Here is a 21,906-nt window from a genome sequence, read left to right on the forward strand (position 1 = left end):
AGTGCGCGCTGTCTCTTTAAGACCCATGATGTTATTCACACACAGTCAGTTTTCTTGGCTGAAGCAAAGATGATCTTGACTGGGGCAGACGTTAGCCAGGGTAAACGAGTGAATGAATTACGTTTTTGGTGACAATTAGCTTTGTAATCAGCAATATTTTGAAATACTAGGGCTGTTATTGGTGTTGGCTTCAGCTGTAAGTTACCAAGGATAGTTAGCCTACAATGCTGGAAACTACCGCTATCTTCTTGCACTGTAGTGTTCTAGCCTGTACTGGACATTGTTTTGGGAACAGTAATTAAAAGTTTCAACATTTCTACTGTGTTGCATTATTAAAGTGTGTTAACTTTTATACAGCATAAGCATATGCAGCCCAGTTAGTTCAGTGGTTACAGGCTAGAGCTAGCAATGAGGAAGTGGAGCAGGCACCGTGCTCTAGAGCTAGCAATGAGGAAGTGGAGCGGGCACCGTGCTCTAGAGCTTGCAATGAGGAAGTGGAGCGGACACCGTGCTCTAGAGCTAGCAATGAGGAAGTGGACCGGGCACCGTGCTCTAGAGCTAGCAATGAGGAAGTGGAGCGGGCACCGTGCTCTAGAGCTAGCAATGAGGAAGTGGAGCGGGCACCGTGCTCTAGAGCTAGCAATGAGGAAGTGGAGCGGGCACCGTGCTCTAGAGCTAGCAATGAGGAAGTGGAGCGGGCACCGTGCTCTAGAGCTAGCAATGAGGAAGTGGAGCGGGCACCGTGCTCTAGAGCTAGCAATGAGGAAGTGGAGCGGGCACCGTGCTCTAGAGCTAGCAATGAGGAAGTGGAGCGGGCACCGTGCTCTAGAGCTAGCAATGAGGAAGTGGAGCGGGCACCGTGCTCTAGAGCTAGCAATGAGGAAGTGGAGCGGGCACCGTGCTCTAGAGCTAGCAATGAGGAAGTGGAGCGGGCACCGTGCTCTAGAGCTAGCAATGAGGAAGTGGAGCGGGCACCGTGCTCTAGAGCTAGCAATGAGGAAGTGGAGCGGGCACCGTGCTCTAGAGCTAGCAATGAGGAAGTGGAGCGGGCACCGTGCTCTAGAGCTAGCAATGAGGAAGTGGAGCGGGCACCGTGCTCTAGAGCTAGCAATGAGGAAGTGGAGCGGGCACCGTGCTCTAGAGCTAGCAATGAGGAAGTGGAGCGGGCACCGTGCTCTAGAGCTAGCAATGAGGAAGTGGAGCGGGCACCGTGCTCTAGAGCTAGCAATGAGGAAGTGGAGCAGGCACCGTGCTCTAGAGCTAGCAATGAGGAAGTGGAGCGGGCACCGTGCTCTAGAGCTAGCAATGATGGTCCTTCTGTAGCTCAGTTGGTAGAGCATGGCGCTTGTAACACCAGGGTAGTGGGTTCTAGAGCTATAAGGAGGCATCAGCTGGGCTGATAGACAGACTTGACAGAAGTACCAAAAGTAACAAAAGTTCTATTACAGAATCGTTTTTCATGTTCTACTATCGGTATACCGTGCAACACTAAGGGACGCACACACACACACACTTGTGAAAGACGCAGACCTTTATTTCCCATGCTCAGGTTAAACCTACTCCTGGACTCAAAAACACTTCCAAAGGAGAGTCACTTTTGAAAATGCTTTTGAGTCTAGGAGTAGGCTTAACCTGGACCTGTGACGCATTTGGGTATCAGCGATTCTACATCTTCTGACTGGTCTAGACTTTCACAGGCATTTAGGAACTTGACAAGCTGATCAATATCTTGAATTGTAGCATTAGTTGTAGCCTTTAGTTGAAAGGGAATGGGAGAAAGGGTAGAGGAGGCAGGGGGAGGGGAAAGAAGAAAATGATTGTGATGGAAACTGAGGGAGATGTTTAAGAGAAGAGAGAGACGTGATTAGCGGAGGTAGAGAAGGATGAGTGTGATGGAAACTGAGGGAGATGTTTAAGAGAAGAGAGATGTGATTAGCTAAGGTAGAGAAGGGTGAGTGTGATGGAAACTGAGGGAGATGTTTAAGAGAAGAGAGAGACGTGATTAGCTAAGGTAGAGAAGGGTGAGTGTGATGGAAACTGAGGGAGATGTTTAAGAGAAGAGAGAGACGTGATTAGCTAAGGTAGAGAAGGGTGAGTGTGATGGAAACTGAGGGAGATGTTTAAGAGAAGAGAGAGACGTGATTAGCTGAGGTAGAGAAGGGTGAGTGTGATGGAAACTGAGGGAGATGTTTAAGAGAAGAGAGATGTGATTAGCTAAGGTAGAGAAGGATGAGTGTGATGGAAACTGAGGGAGATGTTTAAGAGAAGAGAGACGTGATTAGCTAAGGTAGAGAAGGATGAGTGTGATGGAAACTGAGGGAGATGTTTAAGAGAAGAGAGACGTGATTAGCTGAGGTAGAGAAGGGTGAGTGTGATGGAAACTGAGGGAGATGTTTAAGAGAAGAGAGACGTGATTAGCTGAGGTAGAGAAGGGTGAGTGTGATGGAAACTGAGGGAGATGTTTAAGAGAAGAGAGACGTGATTAGCTGAGGTAGAGAAGGGTGAGTGTGATGGAAACTGAGGGAGATGTTTAAGAGAAGAGAGACGTGATTAGCTGAGGTAGAGAAGGGTGAGTGTGAAAAAAGGAGAGGAGGTGGTTGCTAGAGGAGGAACAGGATGACTGAGGAAAGCAGTAGGAGGGCTTGGATGTCATGTCACAGAGGATGTTCGTGTGCCAGCTACATGCTGCTTTAATCAAATGCTAACAAGCTATTGAGTATAAAACCACTTTTGTTAGCATTAGGGTTAGGGGAGAGGAGACTAGTATTGTTAGCATTAGCGCTAGTGGAGAGGGGGCTAGTTTTGTCAGCATTGACTCCTGGGACTGTTCTATTGGTTCCAGACCAACAGGCAAAATCAATCAAGCCCAGCTAAACTACGTTGAACACAAATATGAACGCAACATGCAACAATTTCAAAGATCTAACTGAGTTACAGTTCATATAAGGAAATCAGTCAATTGAAATAAATGCATTATGCCCTAATCTATAGATTTCACATGACTGGGAATACAGATATGCATCTGTTGGTCACAGATACCTTAAAAGAAAGTAGGGGTGTCTGGTCTGACCATTTGCCTTATGCAGAAAGACACATCTCTTTCACATAAAATTGATCAGGTTGCTGATTGTGGCCTATGGAATGTTTTCGCCACTCCTCTTCAAATTGCTTTGCAAAGTTGCTGGATATTGGCGGGAACTGGAACACACTGTCGGACACGTCGATCCAGAGCATCCTAAACATGCTCAATGGGTGACATGTATGGTGAGTTTGAAGGCCATGGAAGAACTGGGACATTTTCACCTTCCAGGAATTGTGTACAGATCCTTGCAACATCGGGCTGTGCATTATCATGCTGAAACATGAGGGGATGGCGGCGGATGAATGGCACGACATTGGGCCTCAGGATCTCATCATGGTATATATGTGCATTCAAATTGACATCGATAAAATGCAATTGGTCGTTGTCCATAGCTTTTGCCTGCCTATACCATAACCCCACCACCACTATGGGGCACTCTGTTCACAACGTTGACATCAGCAAACCGCTCACCCACACGATGCCATACACGCTGTCTGCCAGCTGCCCAATATAGTTCAAACCGGGATTCATCTGTGAAGAGCACACTTCTGCAGCATGGCAGTGGCCATTAAAGGTGAGCATTTCCCCACTTAAGTTGGTTATGACGCCGAACTGCAGTCAGGTCAAGACCATGGTTATTACGAAGAGGACGCAGAGGAACTTCCCTGACACGGTTTCTGACTGTTTGTGCAGAAATTCTTCGGTTGTACAAACCCACAGTTCCATCAGCTGTCCGAGTGGCTGGTCTCAGACGATCCCTCAGGTGAAGAAGCCGGATGTGGAGGACCTGGGCTGGCGTGGTTAAATGTGGTCTGCGGTTGTGATGCCAGTTGACGTACTGCTAAATTCTCTAAAACGACATTGGAGACGGCTTATGGAAGAGAAATTAACATTAAATTCTCTGGCAACAGCTCTAGTGGACAAACCTGCAGTCAGCATGCCAATTGCATGCTGCCTCATGCAATTGAGACATCTGTGGCATTATGTTGTGTGACAAAACTGCAGATTTTAGAGTGGCCTTTTATTGACCCACACACAAAGTGCACCTGTGTAATGATCATGCTGTTTAATCAGCTTCTTGATATGCCACTCCTGTCAGGTAGATGGATTATCTTGGCAAATGAGAAATGCTCACTAACAGGGATGTGTGCCCAAAATGTGAGAGAAATAAGCTCATGAAACATGGAACAAACATGTTACATGTTGCGTTTATATTTTTGTTGAGTATATTTGCAATGATTTTGGTGTTTGATCCCAGGTCTGTCAGTCACAAAGTGATACAGTCTCTTTCTCAATCACCCCAAACAGAGAAGCAAAAACAGCAGCCGAACTCCTAATGCCGCTCATTACCGCAGGCTGTTGTGGGTCTTAATTATCCCTCCTTTAAAACTGAAAGGGGGAGAGGAGATCCCCCATCTCCATCCCTCTCTCATTGCCTCCAGTAGCACAGGCAAGCTGGCATCTCACACCTGTCCGTCTGTATAGACATACCCGCTAGGGGAAACCCGATAGCACACAGACACACACACACACACAGCTGATAAGCCCATTTTAACTGCAGCTGGTGAACCAACCTAATGTACTGCGTAAGATAAGATGACGCAAAAAGCTGATACACACAAAATAACACTGGGTTCAAAGTTCAGTAGACAGATGGCAAAACGGAAGAACACTTCAGTCAGACGGACGGACACACCCACCTACCTAGTTTTTGCTGGGTCTTCCTTTCTCCTCCTTTACTAAGTTCTCTCTCACCTAGCTCAGAGTAAATATAGTGCTGTCTCTCACCTCCCCTGTCAGAATCCCTTAACAGACACCCCAACCTCCTGGGAAACAAACCCAAACCACCCGGGACACCACAGCACCTCTTTACTGCTGTCAAACACGAGGAAAAGACAATACTGAGGTACACATTTGTTGGTGTCAGAGAGTATTTGCTGTGTAATTGTATTTGGGAAGTGTTTGTATGGTTAGTAGAAAGGTTTGGAATGTAATGCTGGATAGTTGAACCCATGTTGTGAATATTTCATTGGACATTGTGTTGGATGACATGATAATGTTGCATGCTGTCTATAGCAGATAAGAGAAAATTCTAATGAACACCTCAACTCCTTACTTGACCTTCACACTAACTAAGACTTTCTAGCCCACACAGCTTTGACACCTGCTACAGAACTGTAGCAATGCGGGGCTACTGTACAGTACATCAGGCAACGTATTCTCAACACTGGGGAGGTTGCTAAGGATTCAACCTTCCATGAAAACAACCTAACCAGAGTAATGGCAAAGGGATGTTTCTATGACAACATGGTGCACAGTTGAACCAAGTGATTTTGATGGCCTAGTTGGTTAAAGTGTGATACTTCCATCACCAGAGACCAGATTTGGCCCATTTAAAAGCAGGTTAAATCACTACATTTATATCCATATTTCCGGGGGAAATGATTTCATATCAGAAGCCTCCCTATTAAAATAATAGAAGAAACACTAATACTGACGAGCTTATTTCCTGTCTGCACCAGGTGAAGTCACCTCAAATATCCCCTCCCTTCTCCACCCATTGTAATTCTCATGTCAGACTCGACCAAATTTAGGAGGTAAAACCCTGGCAGGATTCTCCTCTGTAATAGAAGGATATCACTCCGACCTTCACGTCGCTTCCCTCCCCTGAGAGGAGGAACCAATGACCCAACATGGAGGAGAGACTCATCAGATTTGCCGATTTTGCAGAATCATCTCAGACTTTTTATGTTAATGTCTTGAGACTTAAGTTTGTTGTTCCTTGTATAGCTCAGGGTTGTATAGTTCCAGTAAAGAAAGGAAATGCTCCCACACTAATGCTGCTCCTTTAACTATCTTTCTATCTACAGTATGTCATACCCAGATCTGTGTGGGATGTGCATATCACTGTATAGCTGTGATACAGTGTGTGTGTGTGTATTATTATGTGTGTGTGTGTGTGTGTGTGTGTGTGTGTGTGTGTGTGTGTGTGTGTGTGTGTGTGTGTGTGTGTGTGTTAATGTCTTGAGATTTAAGGTAGTTTAGCAAACAGTTTTCACAACCCACAGGGATGAGAGGGTGGATCCCACATAATGCCATAAAGTCATAAAGCCATACAGCAATTGTCACACAGCCAGCAATCAGCCACTTAGCCATACAATCACATAGCCACATTGAACTCTTTAGCCACACAGCCACATAGCCACATAAAGTCCACACAGCCACACAGCCACATTAGCCACACATAGTTCCACATAGTAAAGCCACAAGCCACATAGCCACAAGCCACATAGCCACATAGCCACATAGCCACACAGCCACATAGCCACATAGCCATATCGCCATATAACCACATAGCCACACAGCCACACAGCCACATAGCCACATAGCCACATAGCCACATAGCCACACAGCCACACAGCCACATAGCCACATAGCCACATAGCCATCTACATTATAATAATATAACCACATAATACATAACATAGCCACACAGCCACACAGCCATAATACATAGCCACACAGCCACATAGCCATATAACCACATAGCCACATAGCCACACAGCCACATAGCCACATAACCACATAGCCACATAGCCACACAGCCACATAGCCATATAACCACATAGCCACATAGCCACACAGCCACATAGCCATATAACCACATAGCCACACAGCCACACAGCCACATAGCCACACAGCCACATCGCCATATAACCATACATTCTATAACGTACACAGCCATACAGCCACATAGCCATACAAATGTGAGGATGCTGATGATTTTACATCCCCCATTACTACTATGATGACCAACTGATGGCACACACACACACTCTGTGAAATGACTCATCATTTCTCTTATCTTAATGAGGCGCTGGACAAGACTGGACAAGGCTGGACAAGACTGGGCACTTAAGGACACTTCAAGGAATTGAAGCTGCTGAGCTCTGTTACCAGGAATGCTTTGTAATTGGCTAGTTAGGAAAACACAAACACCCATTAGCATCCTAGCTTCAATCAGGGGGTCAATGTAATGGCTTAAAGGGGTTAAATAATTGCAATCCGACAAGGTTGTAGTGTGACACTTATGTGCGTATACATGTTTGTGTGTGGCTAACTGTCTGTGTGTGGAAGTCTGTGTTTGTGTCTGTATCACTGTATCTGTGTGCGTGTGCATGTGTGCGCGTGCGTGTGAGAGAGACAGGGTGTGTGTGTGTGTGTGTGTGTGTGTGTGTGTGTGTGTGTGTGTGTGTGTGTGTGTGTGTGTGTGTGTGTGTGTGCCATACAGCACTTGTAAGCTGCTGGCTCTGTTACATGTGTGTGTGTGTGTGTGTGTGTGTGTGTGTGTGTGTGTGTGTGTGTGTGTGTGTGTGTGTGTGTGTGAGAGAGAGAGAGAGAGAGAGAGAGAGAGAGAGAGAGAGAGAGAGAGAGAGAGAGAGAGAGAAAGTGTGCGCACGTGTGTATTTGACAAATACAGAGATGGAGAGACAGGATGCTTTTTATGGTGGTGATCTGGTGGAAGGGTGATGTCCAGGGACCGTAGGCTACAGATCTCTGATAGCGTCAGTGATGACAAGGATAAAAGTGGTTTGAAGCCGAAGCGACAGATCTTGTGGCTGACTGGCTGGCTGGCTCTGTCCGGGCTCTCATTACTCCCTATCAGTGGCAATCTGGAACCATCTCTCTGCCTCTCGAGCTGCTCTCTGGGGTGTAAATGGATGGACCAGTCAAGCTGCAAAAGCCAATGCCCTGTGGTGGTGGTACGGCATCCTGGACTGTAGGGAAAGGGACCTCTACATGGGGCTGGATTATGATATTATTCATGAAATCATATATAATAAAGGTGAAATCCTACGGCTCTCTGTTTCTTTCCTCTCTTTCTCTCACTCTATTTCCTTCCTTCCTTCCTTCCTTCCTTCCTTCCTTCCTTCCTTCCTTCCTTCCTTCCTTCCTTCCTTCCTTCCTTCCTTCCTTCCTCCCTCTCTCTCTCTCTCTCTCTCCTCTCTCTCTCTCTCTCTCTCTCTCTCTCTCTCTCTCTCTCTCTCTCTCTCTCTCTCTCTCTCTCTCTCTCTCTCTCTCCTCTTCTTCTATCTTGCTCCTTTTTACACACACTCTCCATTTCAATCGTATGATAACAAAATGCCATTCTAAACTTCATGACAACCATTTAACATGGAGAACGTGATGAGGTAACCATTAAGCTATCTTTACTTTTACTCAAGTATGACAATTGGGTACGTTTTCCACCACTGCTTAGCAGGCCTCACACCATCTGGTATGGATTTAGCATAAGCCCTGCATTTAAGCCAGGCACAGGAGGGCACACACCCATGTTACTGGCCTGTGGAGGCTCACAAAACAGGTATGCAGGAAAAAGGGTGTTTCCTTGAAACGGAGACTGGAGGCGTGGCCAGACCCATGCTGACCCATGTTACTGGCCTGTGGAGGCTCACAAAACAGGTATGCAGGAAAAAGGGTGTTTCCTTGAAACGGAGACTGGAGGCGTGGCCAGACCCATGCTGACTAGACCCCAAGAGAGAAAGAGAGAATATGTATGTATGGTGGGTGGATGATGTATCGTATGTGGATGTGTTATTTTACCAATACTCTTACAGTACATCTACACATACAGTACAACATCTCTCCATCATTAGTCCTACTTACATTAGCTCTGGTGTGCTACAGTGCAAGACCCAAAGTCCCTAGGAATCAAATGTTTACCATCGTTTCTTTCTCTCCTTCCTTGTCGAGATATCAAATATTAAACCGTCTTAGGGAGCACTTAAACCACAGTTCTCAGTGGAGCTCTTCTGTAATGACTTCTTCTTTAGTGCTGTGATTGTCGACTTGAGTCAGATAACTATGACAGGACAGAATTAGAGGCCCTCCGAGACGAAGGATTTGAACAGCTGTGTTCGTGGCGGTTTGTTGTCTTTCTTGCTGATGCATTATGGTTATTTTCAGAGATAGAGAGCCGGTTCGGTCCCAAGCGGGGGATGGGAAGAAAAAACAATGCCGAAGTCATCCACAACATTCAAGGATAAACCGTTTACTGAATGTACACTTTGCATTGCCTGCCTTTGAGCTGGGTTTACTGAAAGATTGAATTGGTCTGAAATAAGATGTTTCAGTTCATCCCACTGTAAGGTCCTTGTCCGAAGCATTAGTGTTCCTCTGACCTGTGGTGTGAGCTATAGCCTCGCATGCGCTTGGAATGTAAAACACAGATCAGGGATGGGCAACTTTGATGGGCTGGGGGCTACAAAAAAATCAGAACCCAGCAGAGAGACATTTTTTACATTTTAGAGTAAATGTTGTGCAATTCTACACATTTTGCCATGGGGTGTAGAGAAAATGTTGCAGTTTTAAAGCAAGTTTGCTGCAATTCTACACATTTTGCCATGTGACGGGGAGAACATTTAGCAATTTTATAACTAATTTCCTGCAATTATACAAATTTTGTCATGGGGCAGAAAGGAAAATTTGCTGTTTTTAATATGATATCTGAGTGAGACTGACAAACAAAATCAATGGGGGCCCCCAGCCAATCATTCGACCACAATAACAAGTTTAAATAGCTGGCCGCTAAAACAACTTAGCAATCTTCAAATGTTTTGATTACGTGGGATAATTGATTAACTATCAGTGACTGACACAACAGAAAAACTGTTGATGCACAACCACATTTCGAAATGGCATATTGTGTATTCTACTATTAGTTCCAAATGTTTGTTGTACTATGGGGCGGCAGGTAGCCTATTGATTAAATTGTTGGGAAGTAACCAAAAGGTTGCTGGATCGAATCCCGAGCAGACAATGTAAAAATCTGTCGTTCTGCCCTTGAACAAGGCAGTTAAACCCACTGTTCCCCGGTAGGCCGTCAATGTAAATAAGAATTTGTTCTTATTAACTAACTTGCCTAGTTTAAATAAAAGTACAAATGTAAAAAATAATACTAATATTTTTGTGGAAAATTATGAGGGCCTTCAAAGGGGGGTCGTGGGCCAACAGTTGCTCATCCCTAATACACTGTACATCATGCTGAATTTAGGACATGGGACTAAGGGGCGCAGTGGTCTGGGGTTATGGTCTTGTGTCATTAAGTCATAGGGCCTAGGCCTAATATGTGTTCATCCTGATGGATGCACTGTATAAAATAGTTTTGTGTAGATGGGTTAGCTAGACACACACAAACACACACAGCCTCCACCCTGGCTCTGCTGTAGACTGTCTGCACCCGCTGCCCCAGTCATTCTGACATGCCTTGGTAAACCTCTGTGCCATTACCATGCATTATGAAACAACTATCTGTTAAGTTACATAAAAGTAAAAAGCTTGCCTGAAATAGAATAGGCTACAATGGCCCTGTGTCTGCGCATAGCCCAAGTGTTACGAAACCGTGGGTCCAGTTTTCTAATAATGATCATACAATATCATTACTGATTAAAGTCAACATTTTAATCATCCACTACAACAACTATGTATTAGAGTGAGTGAGCATTTTTACAAGGTCCACACTAACTAACATTTTCTTTGTTTTTCTGTCTTACAGAAAGAATGGTTATGTCTCAACTGCCAGACCCAAAGAGCTCTCTCTGGCCAGCTGGGCGATATGCCCCCTCCACCATCTCCTGTGAAGAAGCAACTACCCACACCTACCCCTACCCCTCCTGCCTCCCCTGCCAAAGTCCCTGACTCCCCAGCTGCTGCTGCCTCTCCATTAACGGGAAGCCCCTCAGTCACTCAGGTAGAGGCAGCAGCAGCAAAGGAAGACACCCAGCCGCTTCCCATCTCCAAGGTAGTAGCAGAACGCACCCCGCCCCAAACACCAGACGCTGCGTCTGCAAACACAGACACCACACCCATCCCACCTGAGCATGCCACCCCTCCTTCTGATAGTGTCCCAGAGGAGAAAGAATCAGAGCAGGCTGACACAGTGGAAGCTATATCTGAGACTATACTGGATGAGCCTGTGACAGAGAGTGTAGTGGAGAGTGCTGTCGAAGCCTCAGTGGTGGAGAAAGAACCAGAGCAGGCTGAAGCAATAGAAGCTATATCTGAGAGTATACGAGCTGAGCCTGTGCCAGAGAGTGTAGTGGAGAGTATTGTTGAAGCCTCAGTGGTGGAGAAAGACCCAGAGCAGGCTGAAGCGATGGAAGCTATATCTGAGACTATGTTGGATGAGCCTGTGCCAGAGAGTGTAGCGGAGAGTGCTGTCGAAGCCTCAGTGGTGGAGAAAGAACCAGAGCAGGCTGAAGCAATAGAAGCTATATCTGAGTGTATACGAGCTGAGCCTGTGCCAGAGAGTGTAGTGGAGAGTACTATTGAAGCCTCAGTGGTGGAGAAAGACCCAGAGCAGGCTGAAGCGATGGAAGCTATATCTGAGACTATGTTGGATGAGCCTGTGCCAGAGAGTGTAGCGGAGAGTGCTGTTGAGGCCCCGGAAGTGGATCATCCAGAGAGTATGCCAGAGAAAGTTACAGAAGAACAGTCACCACCCAACACTACTCAGGCAGAATCAGATTTCCAGCCTGCAGTTGTAGAGGAGCCTGTCATTGCTCCCCCTGTAGAGAATGAGTCAGAAAAGCCTGTTGAGGCAGCACCCGAGCCAACTCCAAGCCCAGATAAAGTGCAGAGTGAATCTACACCAGAGGAGATCTCACCGGCTCCCTCTGCAGGTAGGGAGAAAGAGGAGCTCATCCTAGAGAAGGTTCTTGAAGAGGAAGCTAAGCCGGTAGAGCCAGAGGTGATTCCAACACCTGAAACGGTCACACAGGAAACTACTGTCCAACCTGACCAATCACCAGAGCCTGTACCGCCAGCTCCTGCAGTCACTGAGGAAGAAGGGAAAGCAGTGATGATTGAGGAAAAACCTAGCCAGCCACCGAAAGCTGAGGAGAAAGCTCCTACACCTCCTGCAGTCACCGAGCAGGAGGAGAAACCTAAAGAGCCAGAGCCTCAAGCAACTACTGTTGAACAGCCTCCAACTGAGGTGTTTTCAGTACATACAGGTCCAATAGCAGAGAGTTCAGATGTGGCGGCTAAGATGCCAGAGGTGGCTCCGGCTCCACCAGTTAAGGTTGTAGAGAATTCGGCCTCAGCTCCCGAAGCCCCTAATGAGCCGGTAGAGGATTGTGCATCTCCCAAACCAGCAGAGCTAGAGCCTGTGCCTTCACAAAAAGAGGAGGTACCCCCTGCAGTAGAAGAAACTCCCCCTGTAGTTGCTGAGAATGAACAGCCTAAAGTGGTAGAGACCGTTCCACAAACTGAGGCAGTTGAGTCTGTAGCCCCATCTCCTCCTCTAGTTACTGCTAAAGTTGAGAAGAAGCCTGTAGAGAAGGAAGAAGAGCCAATACCGCCAGCCCACATAGAGGATAAACCTGTAGAGAAGGAGGAAGAGTCAATTCAGCCAGCCCAAGTTGAGGATAAGCCTGTAGAGGAGGCAGAGCCAATACCGCCAGCCCAAGTTGAGGAGAAGCCTATAGAAGAGGCAGAGCCAATTCAGCCAGCCCACGTAGAGGATAAACCTATAGAGAAGGAGGAAGAGTCAATTCAGCCAGCCCAAGTTGAGGAGAAGCCTGTAGAGAAGGAGGAAGAGTCATTTCAGCCAGCCCAAGTTGAGGAGAAGCCTATAGAAGAGGCAGAGCCAATTCAGCCAGCCCACGTAGAGGATAAACCTATAGAGAAGGAGGAAGAGTCAATTCAGCCAGCCCAAGTTGAGGAGAAGCCTGTAGAGAAGGAGGAAGAGTCATTTCAGACAGCCCAAGTTGAGGAGAAGCCTATAGAAGAGGCAGGGCCAATTCCGCCAGCCCAAGTTGAGGAGAAGACTGTAGAGGAGGCAGAGCCAATTCCGCCAGCCCAAGTTGAGGAGAAACCTGTAGAGGAGGCAGAGCCAATTCCGCCAGTCCAAGTTGAGGAGAAGCCTGTAGAGGAGGCAGAGGCAATTCAGCCAGCCCAAGTTGAGGAGAAGCCTGTAGAGAAGGAGGCAGAGCCAATTCCGCCAGCCCAAGTTGAGGAGAAGCCTGTAGAAAGTGAGGCAGTAGTAAAGAAAGTACCAGAGGCTTCTCCTGCACCTCCTGCTGCTGAACCAGAAAACGTTAGCCCTGAGAGAGATTACGAAAGGACAGAGTCAGAAACAGTGGTTGAACCCAGCCCAGAAGTCAAAGCCGAGGAGTCAGTTTCACCATCCCCTTTTGAGAAAAAAGTCACAGAACAGCTCCCAGAACCTGAACCACAATCAGCTAAAGTTGATCAGATCCCACCTCAGGGGGCTGTAGAGGCTCCAGCACCAGTAGTAGAAAAAAACACAAATGAAACTGAAACGGAGGCTGGAGCAGAACGTGTAGGTCAGAAAGACGAAAATCTGACATCTGTGGATACAAAGGTTGAACCAGAGCCAACAGCAGATAATAAGGCTGAAAAAACCCAGGATGAGTCTACTGCTCCAGCTTCTGAAGCTAAAGAGGAAGAAAAGGTCAAAGCAGAGCACTTAGAACAAGCTACAGAGGCAGCGTCACTATCATCTGCTGCTAGTGAGCCACAAGCCCCTGAGAACGTTTCTGAGGAGAAACCCACACAGGAAGGAAAAGTAGCTGAAAGCATAGCTGAAAATAAACAAGAGGTGTCTATAGCTGAGAGTAGGGTGCCAGCTCCTACTGTGTGTCATGAGAAAGAAGTGCAAGAGAAAGAATTATCCAAAGATGAATCCAAGCAAACTCCAAAGACAGACTCTGTGTCGGAGAGCATTCAGCCAGAGGAAGAGAAAGTGGTTGTGTCACCACCTGTAGTTAGTGAAAAGCAAGAACATTTTTCAGTATCAGAGGTGAAAGCTGTGAGTGACAGACAGGGCAGCGTAGAAGAAAAAACAATACCAGAGCAGACTAAAATATCTGAAACTGTATCTGAAAATGAGTCTATTGCCCCAGCCCCTGTAGTAGAACCTGACACCCTAGTCCCTGTAGTTGGTGAACAGGACGAAGACAAACCCCTGAATGAAGAGAAGATAATAGAGGCTGAACTGGATGCAGTTGGAGAGGTGACTGTAGTATGTAGCAACAGTAGTGGCTGAGAATTAGATGATTCAAGTCAGAAGGGATCTTTACACAAATGTTTGTACAGACCTTTTAGTTATGCAAAATAATCGACAGACAAAAAAAGCTATCTTCCCTTTATACATCTTCATATATCCATTTTAAATGTTCCAAATAATATGTTATGTTTATGATCAATTATGGATGATTATCATCTACATATTTATTATACATGAATTGTGTTTTATTATTTAATTTACAGGCAACGCTGAAAGACCCTGGAGAAAAAAACACCATCGCCAAGGATAGCAGTCCCACCAGCCCCTCAGACCTTGCCAAGCTGGAGAGCACTGTCCTTCCCATACTAGAGGCCCAGGCTACACAACCAAAGGATAATTCAGACAAACTGACCGACTCACTCAAGACCAGACGCAAACTTGAGGTGCTAGCCCTCTCACCTGAATCTCCCAGCACAGAGGATGACCCAGAACTCTCAGAGAAGAAGGACGCCTCAGCAAAGAAAAAGCTGCTGGTGCCGACAGACATCAGGGGTGACTCGTTGGAGGACAGCAGTGAGAGCTTAGGGAAAGATAGTCCCGTGTCAGGGGATGACGAAGACTTCATTCGTAAACAGATCATGGAGATGAGTGAGAACGAGGATGCTTCGCCGTCAGACGAAGAAAATCTAATCCGGCGAAAGATCCGAGATCATGAGAGGAAACGAATGGAGCAGGAGAAAGGGGAGGGGAAGGAGAGAAGTGCAATGGCAAAAGGCAGGCGGCTCCTCAAGAAGAACACCATCAGCCCTGAGGACGAAGATGAGCAGAAAATCTCACTGGATAAACTTGACAAGGCATGGAAAGAGGGATCGGAACCCAAAGTCTCAGACTCTCAGGAAGGGGAACAGCCTTCGGCCGATAGAGTTGTGACAGTACGCCAATTCAGAACCATCGAGCTCAACACGACTACCACCCCTGTGCGCATACCGGGTACGTCAGATGATGGAGAGCTTGAGATGGAAAGCCTCACCAACTCCCCTGATGATCGCTCCAGGGGCGATGGGTCCTCCAGCCTGCACGCATCCAGCTTCACCCCTGGGACATCGCCTACATCCCTATCCTCTTTGGATGAGGACAGTGACAGCAGTAGTCCCAGCCGCATGCACAGTGGCGAGGGGAAACAGCACAGGAAAGCGAAGCATAGACAACAAGGCCAAGGTCTACCCACCATCGAAGACTCTTCTGAGGAAGAGGAGTTACGAGAAGAGGAGGAGCTGTTAAGAGAACAGGAGAAGCAGAAAGGCTCTGGGAAGAAGTCGAAGAAGGACAAAGAGGAGATCCGAGCTCAGAGGAGGCGGGAGCGTCCCAAAACGCCGCCCAGCAACCTCTCTCCCATTGAAGATGCCTCCCCAACAGAAGAGCTGAGGCAAGAGGCAGAGATGGAGGAGTTCAGGCGATCATCCTTATCCGATTTCTCTCCCAGCATCGAGTCAGAACCAGAGGGAGTTGAGATCAATGCTGCAAAGATTGCAGCAGTACAGAAAGTATATCAACTTCCTACATCTGTTTCACTCTACTCTCCAACAGCTGATCAAGGTGCTAATAAAAGCCCTGAAAAACGAGCCCTGAAAACTGCAGACGAAGCCTACGAAGATATCATGCTAAAGGCTAAAACACCCACAAAGGAAAAGGTGGACACCCCTCCGGGGAAAGAGTCCCTCTATGGTGGGATGCTGATAGAAGATTATGCCTATGAGTCTCTTGTTGATGGAAATGGAAAGAAAGTCCAGCAGCGGGAGCCTGAGAAAATCTCAGTGCCAGCTCAGCCCAAAATACTGAGATCTCCAGATGAGGTTTACGAAGACATGATGGAGAAGAAGAAAGAATTCATGCAGCTGGAGCAGGAACTGAAAAAAGCACAGTCTGTGTCAGATAGACCCACACCAGAGATTGTATTGCAACCCACTGAGCCAACCAGATCCACGAGTGTTACAGTTACTATAGGCAAGGATGGGAAACCACTGCTCGATGCTGAGGCTACGTATGAGGAACTCATGAAGAAAGTTCTGACTCCTGGGACTAGCCCGACACAGCAGGGTCCTGATATATCTGGGGCGGCCCCTGGTGGTGAGTTTGAAGGTACTGAATCCAGAAGGGCTCTGCGTCCCATACCAGACCTGAGGGTTACACAATGCTCCTCAGGGGAGGAGGACGCTGATGAAGAGGCCACTGAGACCAAAAGTCAAGATATGCCAAAGACTTCATCAGACATTCCTAAAGCTGATCAGGCACCCTTAACAGCTGCTGCAGAGTCCAAATCAGTTGCTTCCAAGGTCACCCCATCAAAAACTTCAGACCAACCACAGACCCAATTTGAAACTTCCCAGGCTGACCAGCCTCTGGACATAACCCAACAGGATGTCATGGACTTGTCTAGTATGAAGTCCTCAGCCCCTGCTGTTGCCAGTGTATCGCCCTTACCCACCGTCCCTCAGTACACCCCCACTGTCCCCAGTGTAGTGTCGACCACCCCACCAGTGCCCCCCAAACCAGCCATCCTGCACAGGGCTCTGTCTCAGGAAAAAGTAGACATTCCTGAACCCCCTCCACTGCCCCCTCCCACCATGCCAAAGCCATCGGTTTACCCCAGGAAACCCCCTGTTCCGCTTCCATCTCAGGCTATAATCAGGTCAGAACATGTTGCCATGACAACAGCCCAAGGGTCGCCGGTAAGACAGCCTCATATCCCTCCACCGGTTCCTCCAAAGCCAGCCATCCCTGCTGGAATGGGGTACAGCCACAGACCAGGGGAAAACGTCAAACCACCCCTTGCTCCAAAACCTGGCTCTCAGCCTGGCTCTCCTGCCCACATCCAATATCCAAGACCCACTGCCCTCCACACAGGCCATGCTGATATAGCCCTGAATCTGAGTCCCTCAGCTGAAAGCAGGCCAGGTCACTTCTCAGGTCATTCCTCGGGTCACTCCTCGGGTCACCCATCCCCCACTTCTCCGCGATACGGCAATCGACACGAAACTTATGTGGTTATAACTCTGCCATCCCAGCCCAACTCTCCAGTGGAAGGGATCACCACCCAGGCCCCATCCAGTCCTGGTCCAGCATCTCCTTCAAGACATGCCCAACCTCCACCTCAATCTCAAACACAGTATCAACCACAACCTCAACCCCAGAAACAACCACAGCCACCTCCACCACACACAAATAGGATGCCCCTGGCATTCACTCGCATCACTGAGTCCATGGAAAGTCAAGAGATATGTGGGCCAGAGAAAGTTGTGTCAAGCTCCTGTCATGTCATTGAGGCTATTTCAGCATCCGCTCCACCCCCAGAGGTCCGGTTAGGGCAGGTCACTCAGTTTGTGACGACAGAAGTTCAAAGAACCATGGTGTCTGTCCGACACGAAAGGTCACCGCCCCCACCTCCGGCCCCAAGAGCGAACGGTGTTCCAATCTCACTGAAGAAACCTAAACCACAACAGACACAGAGTCCACAGGGCTACCAGCCAGGGGAGGTAGTAGACCTTCGTACCATGAAGGTGAATTCAGAATCGGCCATGAAAGTGGTGGATCTGTCTTCTTCAGATGTTAGACGCCAGTCCTTGGCCACAGACATCAGCGGTCGTCAGACAAGCGCAGTGCAGTCCCCAGTGGTAAATCTCAGCACTGAGTCGACCAGTGTTTCCATAGTGACTGACAGCATCACCATAGTTACATGTGCTGCCACCATACAAAGTTACGAAAATACCAACATATCCCAAGTCCCTTCTCTGCCCCTTCAGCTTACAACCACAAACAAAGCCTTCGAGCCTGTTTGTCAGATTATCTATCGCCCCATAGATGCACAGCCCACAACCAGCAACAATGCTGAGATCCCGATTAACCTTTCTCTAGGACCTGGCACAGGCTTAGGGTCATTCCAGCCACCTGTCACTATCGCCCCTACCCCTGCCCTTGGGTGTGTGGCTAATGGTCTGAGCAGCGGGATGCCGACAGTAGCAGGTGCAGTGGACCTTAGCACAGCCAAACCCTTCAACACTGTGGTTTCGGTCGACGCTTCCTCTGCGGAAGTGGTCACGGCTGTGATCACAGAGGAGGATGGGAAACCCGTGGACCTGACGGCTGGGAGAAGAGCTGTCTGCTGTGATGTTGTCTACAAGCTGCCATTTACAGGTAGCTGCACCACCCAGCAGCCCACTACTCCATTGCCCGAAGACCGCTTCGGTTACCGAGACGACCACTACCAATATGACCGCTCACCGTACAACATGAGGGGCTTCGGTGGCATCAAACCCTCCATGTCCGACACCAATCTGGCTGAGGCCGGGCTTTTCCTCTATAAGAGCAAGAACAGTTACAATTTCCATGGCACCACAGAGGGTGCAGTAGACCTGACATCCTCCAAGACATCTGATGCAGGTTTGTGCAGTGACATCGCCGACCTCTCGCTGAAATGTCACTTTGAGATGCCTCTGCTTATTCATGGCTGATCCTGTGGCATTTTAGTGCATTTTGTTGTTTCGTTCACCTCTTGTTTGCATGGACATTTTGTTTTACCTTATTTTTTCGTTCTACCTTTATGTTAATTTTTTGGGGTACACCAATGCATGGGCTTGCATGCTATTTGATTTGGCTCCACATCATCCATGATCTAGCAAGACTGGAGGTTTTTCCATTTTTGTTGTTGCTTTTTTTTTTTTTTGGATGGAGCATGGCTTTCGATGGAGCATGGCTTTCGATGGAGCATGGCTTTCTGTCTGATGTTTCACCACTAAGGCTACCTGTTGTTGTGGACTCAATAGATTTATTTTCCCCAACAGGTGTAGCTTTGGACTTCTCCACCAAAGGCTCAGGGTTATATTCAGGAATGATAATCCCCCCATATTCCCAAGCTAGAGTCAAAGGAGCTGTTGGGACACACTTTGGCACGAGCAGTGTCCTGAGATCCTCCAATGGGGTGGTGTACTCTTCAGTCTCAGTACCAATCCCATCCACCTACGCCATCACCACACAACCTGGGTCCATATTCAGTACCACTTACAACTCCCTGTCGGCGGGCATGCACACCAGCGACACCATGCCATCCCTATCCACTCTCCAGAACCAGCCCATGACTCGGTCCCACAGCTTCATCTCCACCACCTCTGCAGACAATCAAGGGGATGTCGCCCTCAACCTGGAGCTTGCTAAAGATGGCATATCCACCTCCGTGGCCCTCAGCACCAAAACAGTCACCCTGGCCCTGGAAAGGCTGGACTCGTACACAGACTCGTCCCTGGAGGCTATCGCCGCCTCGCTGGAGGCCCTGTCCTCGCCCTGTGTGCCAGGGGAGGGCCAGTACCAGATGCAGCGTGAGATTCTGGAGATGGAGAAGTTCAAACAGCAGCGGTTGGCTGAAGAACTGGAGTGGGAGCGTCAGGAGATCCAGCGCTTCCGTGAGCAGGAACAGATGCTGGTGCAGAAGGAGCTGGAGGAGCTGCAGTCCATGAAGCAGGCCATCCTGTGCCAGCAGGAGGATGAGCGCCAGGCCCACCTCATGATGCAAAAGGAAACCTATGCCCAGCAGCAGCAGCAGCTAGAACAGATCCAGAGGCTCCAGGAGCAGCTCCGAGCACAGCTGGAGGAGCAGAAGTTCCGGAAGATGTACCCGGGGGAGGTGTTGCTGGGGCATGGCCAGCAGGAGGCAGTCGTCCTGGGGCCGGACGGCACCGAGCTGGCCCGGAAAATCATGGATAGTGGGTGTCAGACGGACGACGAGGACAGTGTTGTCGATAAAGCCTACACGGCAGGGAGGAAGAAGAGAAGCACGGCAAAGAAGAGCGTAGACAGCTGCGTGCAGACGGACGATGAGGACCAGGAGGAGTGGGAGCCTGCTCGGGCCAGACGTAGCAGGCCCCGCACGTCAAGGGGGGACAGAGGCGGACAGACTTCCGATATATCCATTCAGGCTCACTCCGAGATCTCCATACAGACGGACTCTGCAGGGAATGTAAGAATGGACACCAGGATGGAGCTCTCCGACTCGGAAAGTCCACATTGGGAAGACAAGAGACGGCCCACGCCCTTGGAGATAGAACAGTTTGGCCACCTCAGAGCTGACCCCTCCTCACTTCAGGCCCCGCCCAAATCCCCCAATGTTCTCTACTCCCCCATATCCCCCTGCATATCCCCAAGCAAATCCCTTGAGTTTGTGTCCTATGAGAAATCACTGGGTGATACAAGCCCACAGAGAATAAGAGGGAGTACTGATCCGACCAAAGTCTCTCCAACCGGCAGCCCCAAGGGACCTAAGGCCATGCAGAGATCCATGTCCGACCCCAAGCCCATGAGTCCAACTGGAGAGGAGAGGGCATCATCCAGTTTCCAGTATGGCGACGGTTCCTCCGTGAGTTCTGGTTTAATCATTGTTTGCAATTGTGATGTGTTCTATTCAAATGGGCATAGAGTCTCTCCCTTAGGCACGCAGGCTTTGTATAAAGGTCAGTTTTCTCACCCCAGGGAGAAACGGTACAAAAGGGCGCTAACTCTTGCATATTATTATTTATAGATAATTGGGTTTATTTTGTCATTTTATATTAAGACAACTAGAGTTAGAGGTTTTCGAAGCATGATATACTGTGACATTGAACAAACAAAGTAGAGCATAATCCAGGATAATGTTCTGTTTTGAAACCAGATTTGGATGCATTTCTGTTCTGTTTTGAAACCAGATTTGGATGCATTTCTGTTCTGTTTTGAAACCAGATTTGGATGCATTTCTGTTCTGTTTTGAAACCAGATTTGGATGCATTTCTGTTCTGTTTTGAAACCAGATTTGGATGTATTTCCAGGTTGCACTTCTTGTCATAACACTACTCCACTATTGCCCTGAAAATGATGTATTTTTGCAGTTCCGTTTCTCTCATACACATCTAATGTAGCCCCCAGCTTGCTATTCATTTGGCGAGTTTGCTGTCTAAATTCATATGAGCCTCTCATAGAATGCCCTTTCAAAGGCATTGCTGCACTAAAGCTGATATATTTATATTGGCATTTTAGTTTGAAGGCAAAGCCCGCAAGACTGGAGGCAATTTTCTAGAAGAGTTTCCATTTTTCATATTTCATACATTGAGTCATTGCACAGTGTCTCTTCAATGTGATTTGGGACTGGTAGCATCCTTGGTAGATATCCCACATTCTTTCTTTCCAACCAGACTAACTAGATCAGGATATATTTGAGGTACTGCAAATGACTTGGTCCAAAGGTTACAGCTATTCGTTTAGTATCTACTAGTTGTATTTGTCATGGAGGTGAGAGAGGACCCAAAAGCGACTTGGCGAAAACAGAGTCTTTAATCCAGTAAAGTGAATACAAACAAAAAAACACAACTTTCACTCGAAATGACGAGGACTAACTGGAGACTCGATCTTGAACAGCAGGTGAACAGCAGGTTGCCTCGGGAAGGCACTCGAACCAGACTGACTCAGACACCTGCTCACCACGCAGCATCTGAGGAAAACACGACACGACAGGGCGATACACAATCACAGCACGGTGAATTCTAAACAAGGAACCGACAGGACAGGAACGGAACACAAAGGAAGAAATAGGGACTCTAATCAGGGGAAAGGATCGGGAACAGGTGTGGGAAGACTAAATGATTGATTAGGGGAATAGGAACAGCTGGGAGCAGGAACGGAACGATAGAGAGAAGAGAGAGCGAGAGAGTGAGAGAGGGAGGGGGAGAGAGAGGGATAGAAAGAGGGAAAGAACCTAATAAGACCAGCAGAGGGA

At 47.9% G+C, this 21,906-nt stretch overlaps 1 protein-coding gene across 8 annotated transcripts in view; it reads left to right on the forward strand.

Moving 5' to 3' along the window:
* The window catches only part of pcloa (piccolo presynaptic cytomatrix protein a), an 82,649-nt gene that overhangs the window by 27,288 nt on the left and 33,455 nt on the right, over nt 1-21,906 (forward strand). For 7 of the 8 annotated variants that reach the window (XM_046335299.1, XM_046335294.1, XM_046335298.1 and 4 more), the window contains 3 exons: nt 10,638-14,120; nt 14,378-18,551; nt 18,953-20,517. In XM_046335299.1, coding sequence (XP_046191255.1) covers nt 10,638-14,120; nt 14,378-18,551; nt 18,953-20,517 — 9,222 coding nt within the window. The remainder of the gene's footprint in view (nt 1-10,637; nt 14,121-14,377; nt 18,552-18,952; nt 20,518-21,906) is intronic. The other variant, XM_046335302.1, reaches the window with a different exon arrangement.

This window comes from Oncorhynchus gorbuscha, unplaced genomic scaffold, assembly GCF_021184085.1.
Source record: "Oncorhynchus gorbuscha isolate QuinsamMale2020 ecotype Even-year unplaced genomic scaffold, OgorEven_v1.0 Un_scaffold_700, whole genome shotgun sequence".
NCBI classification, from domain to species: domain Eukaryota; kingdom Metazoa; phylum Chordata; class Actinopteri; order Salmoniformes; family Salmonidae; genus Oncorhynchus; species Oncorhynchus gorbuscha.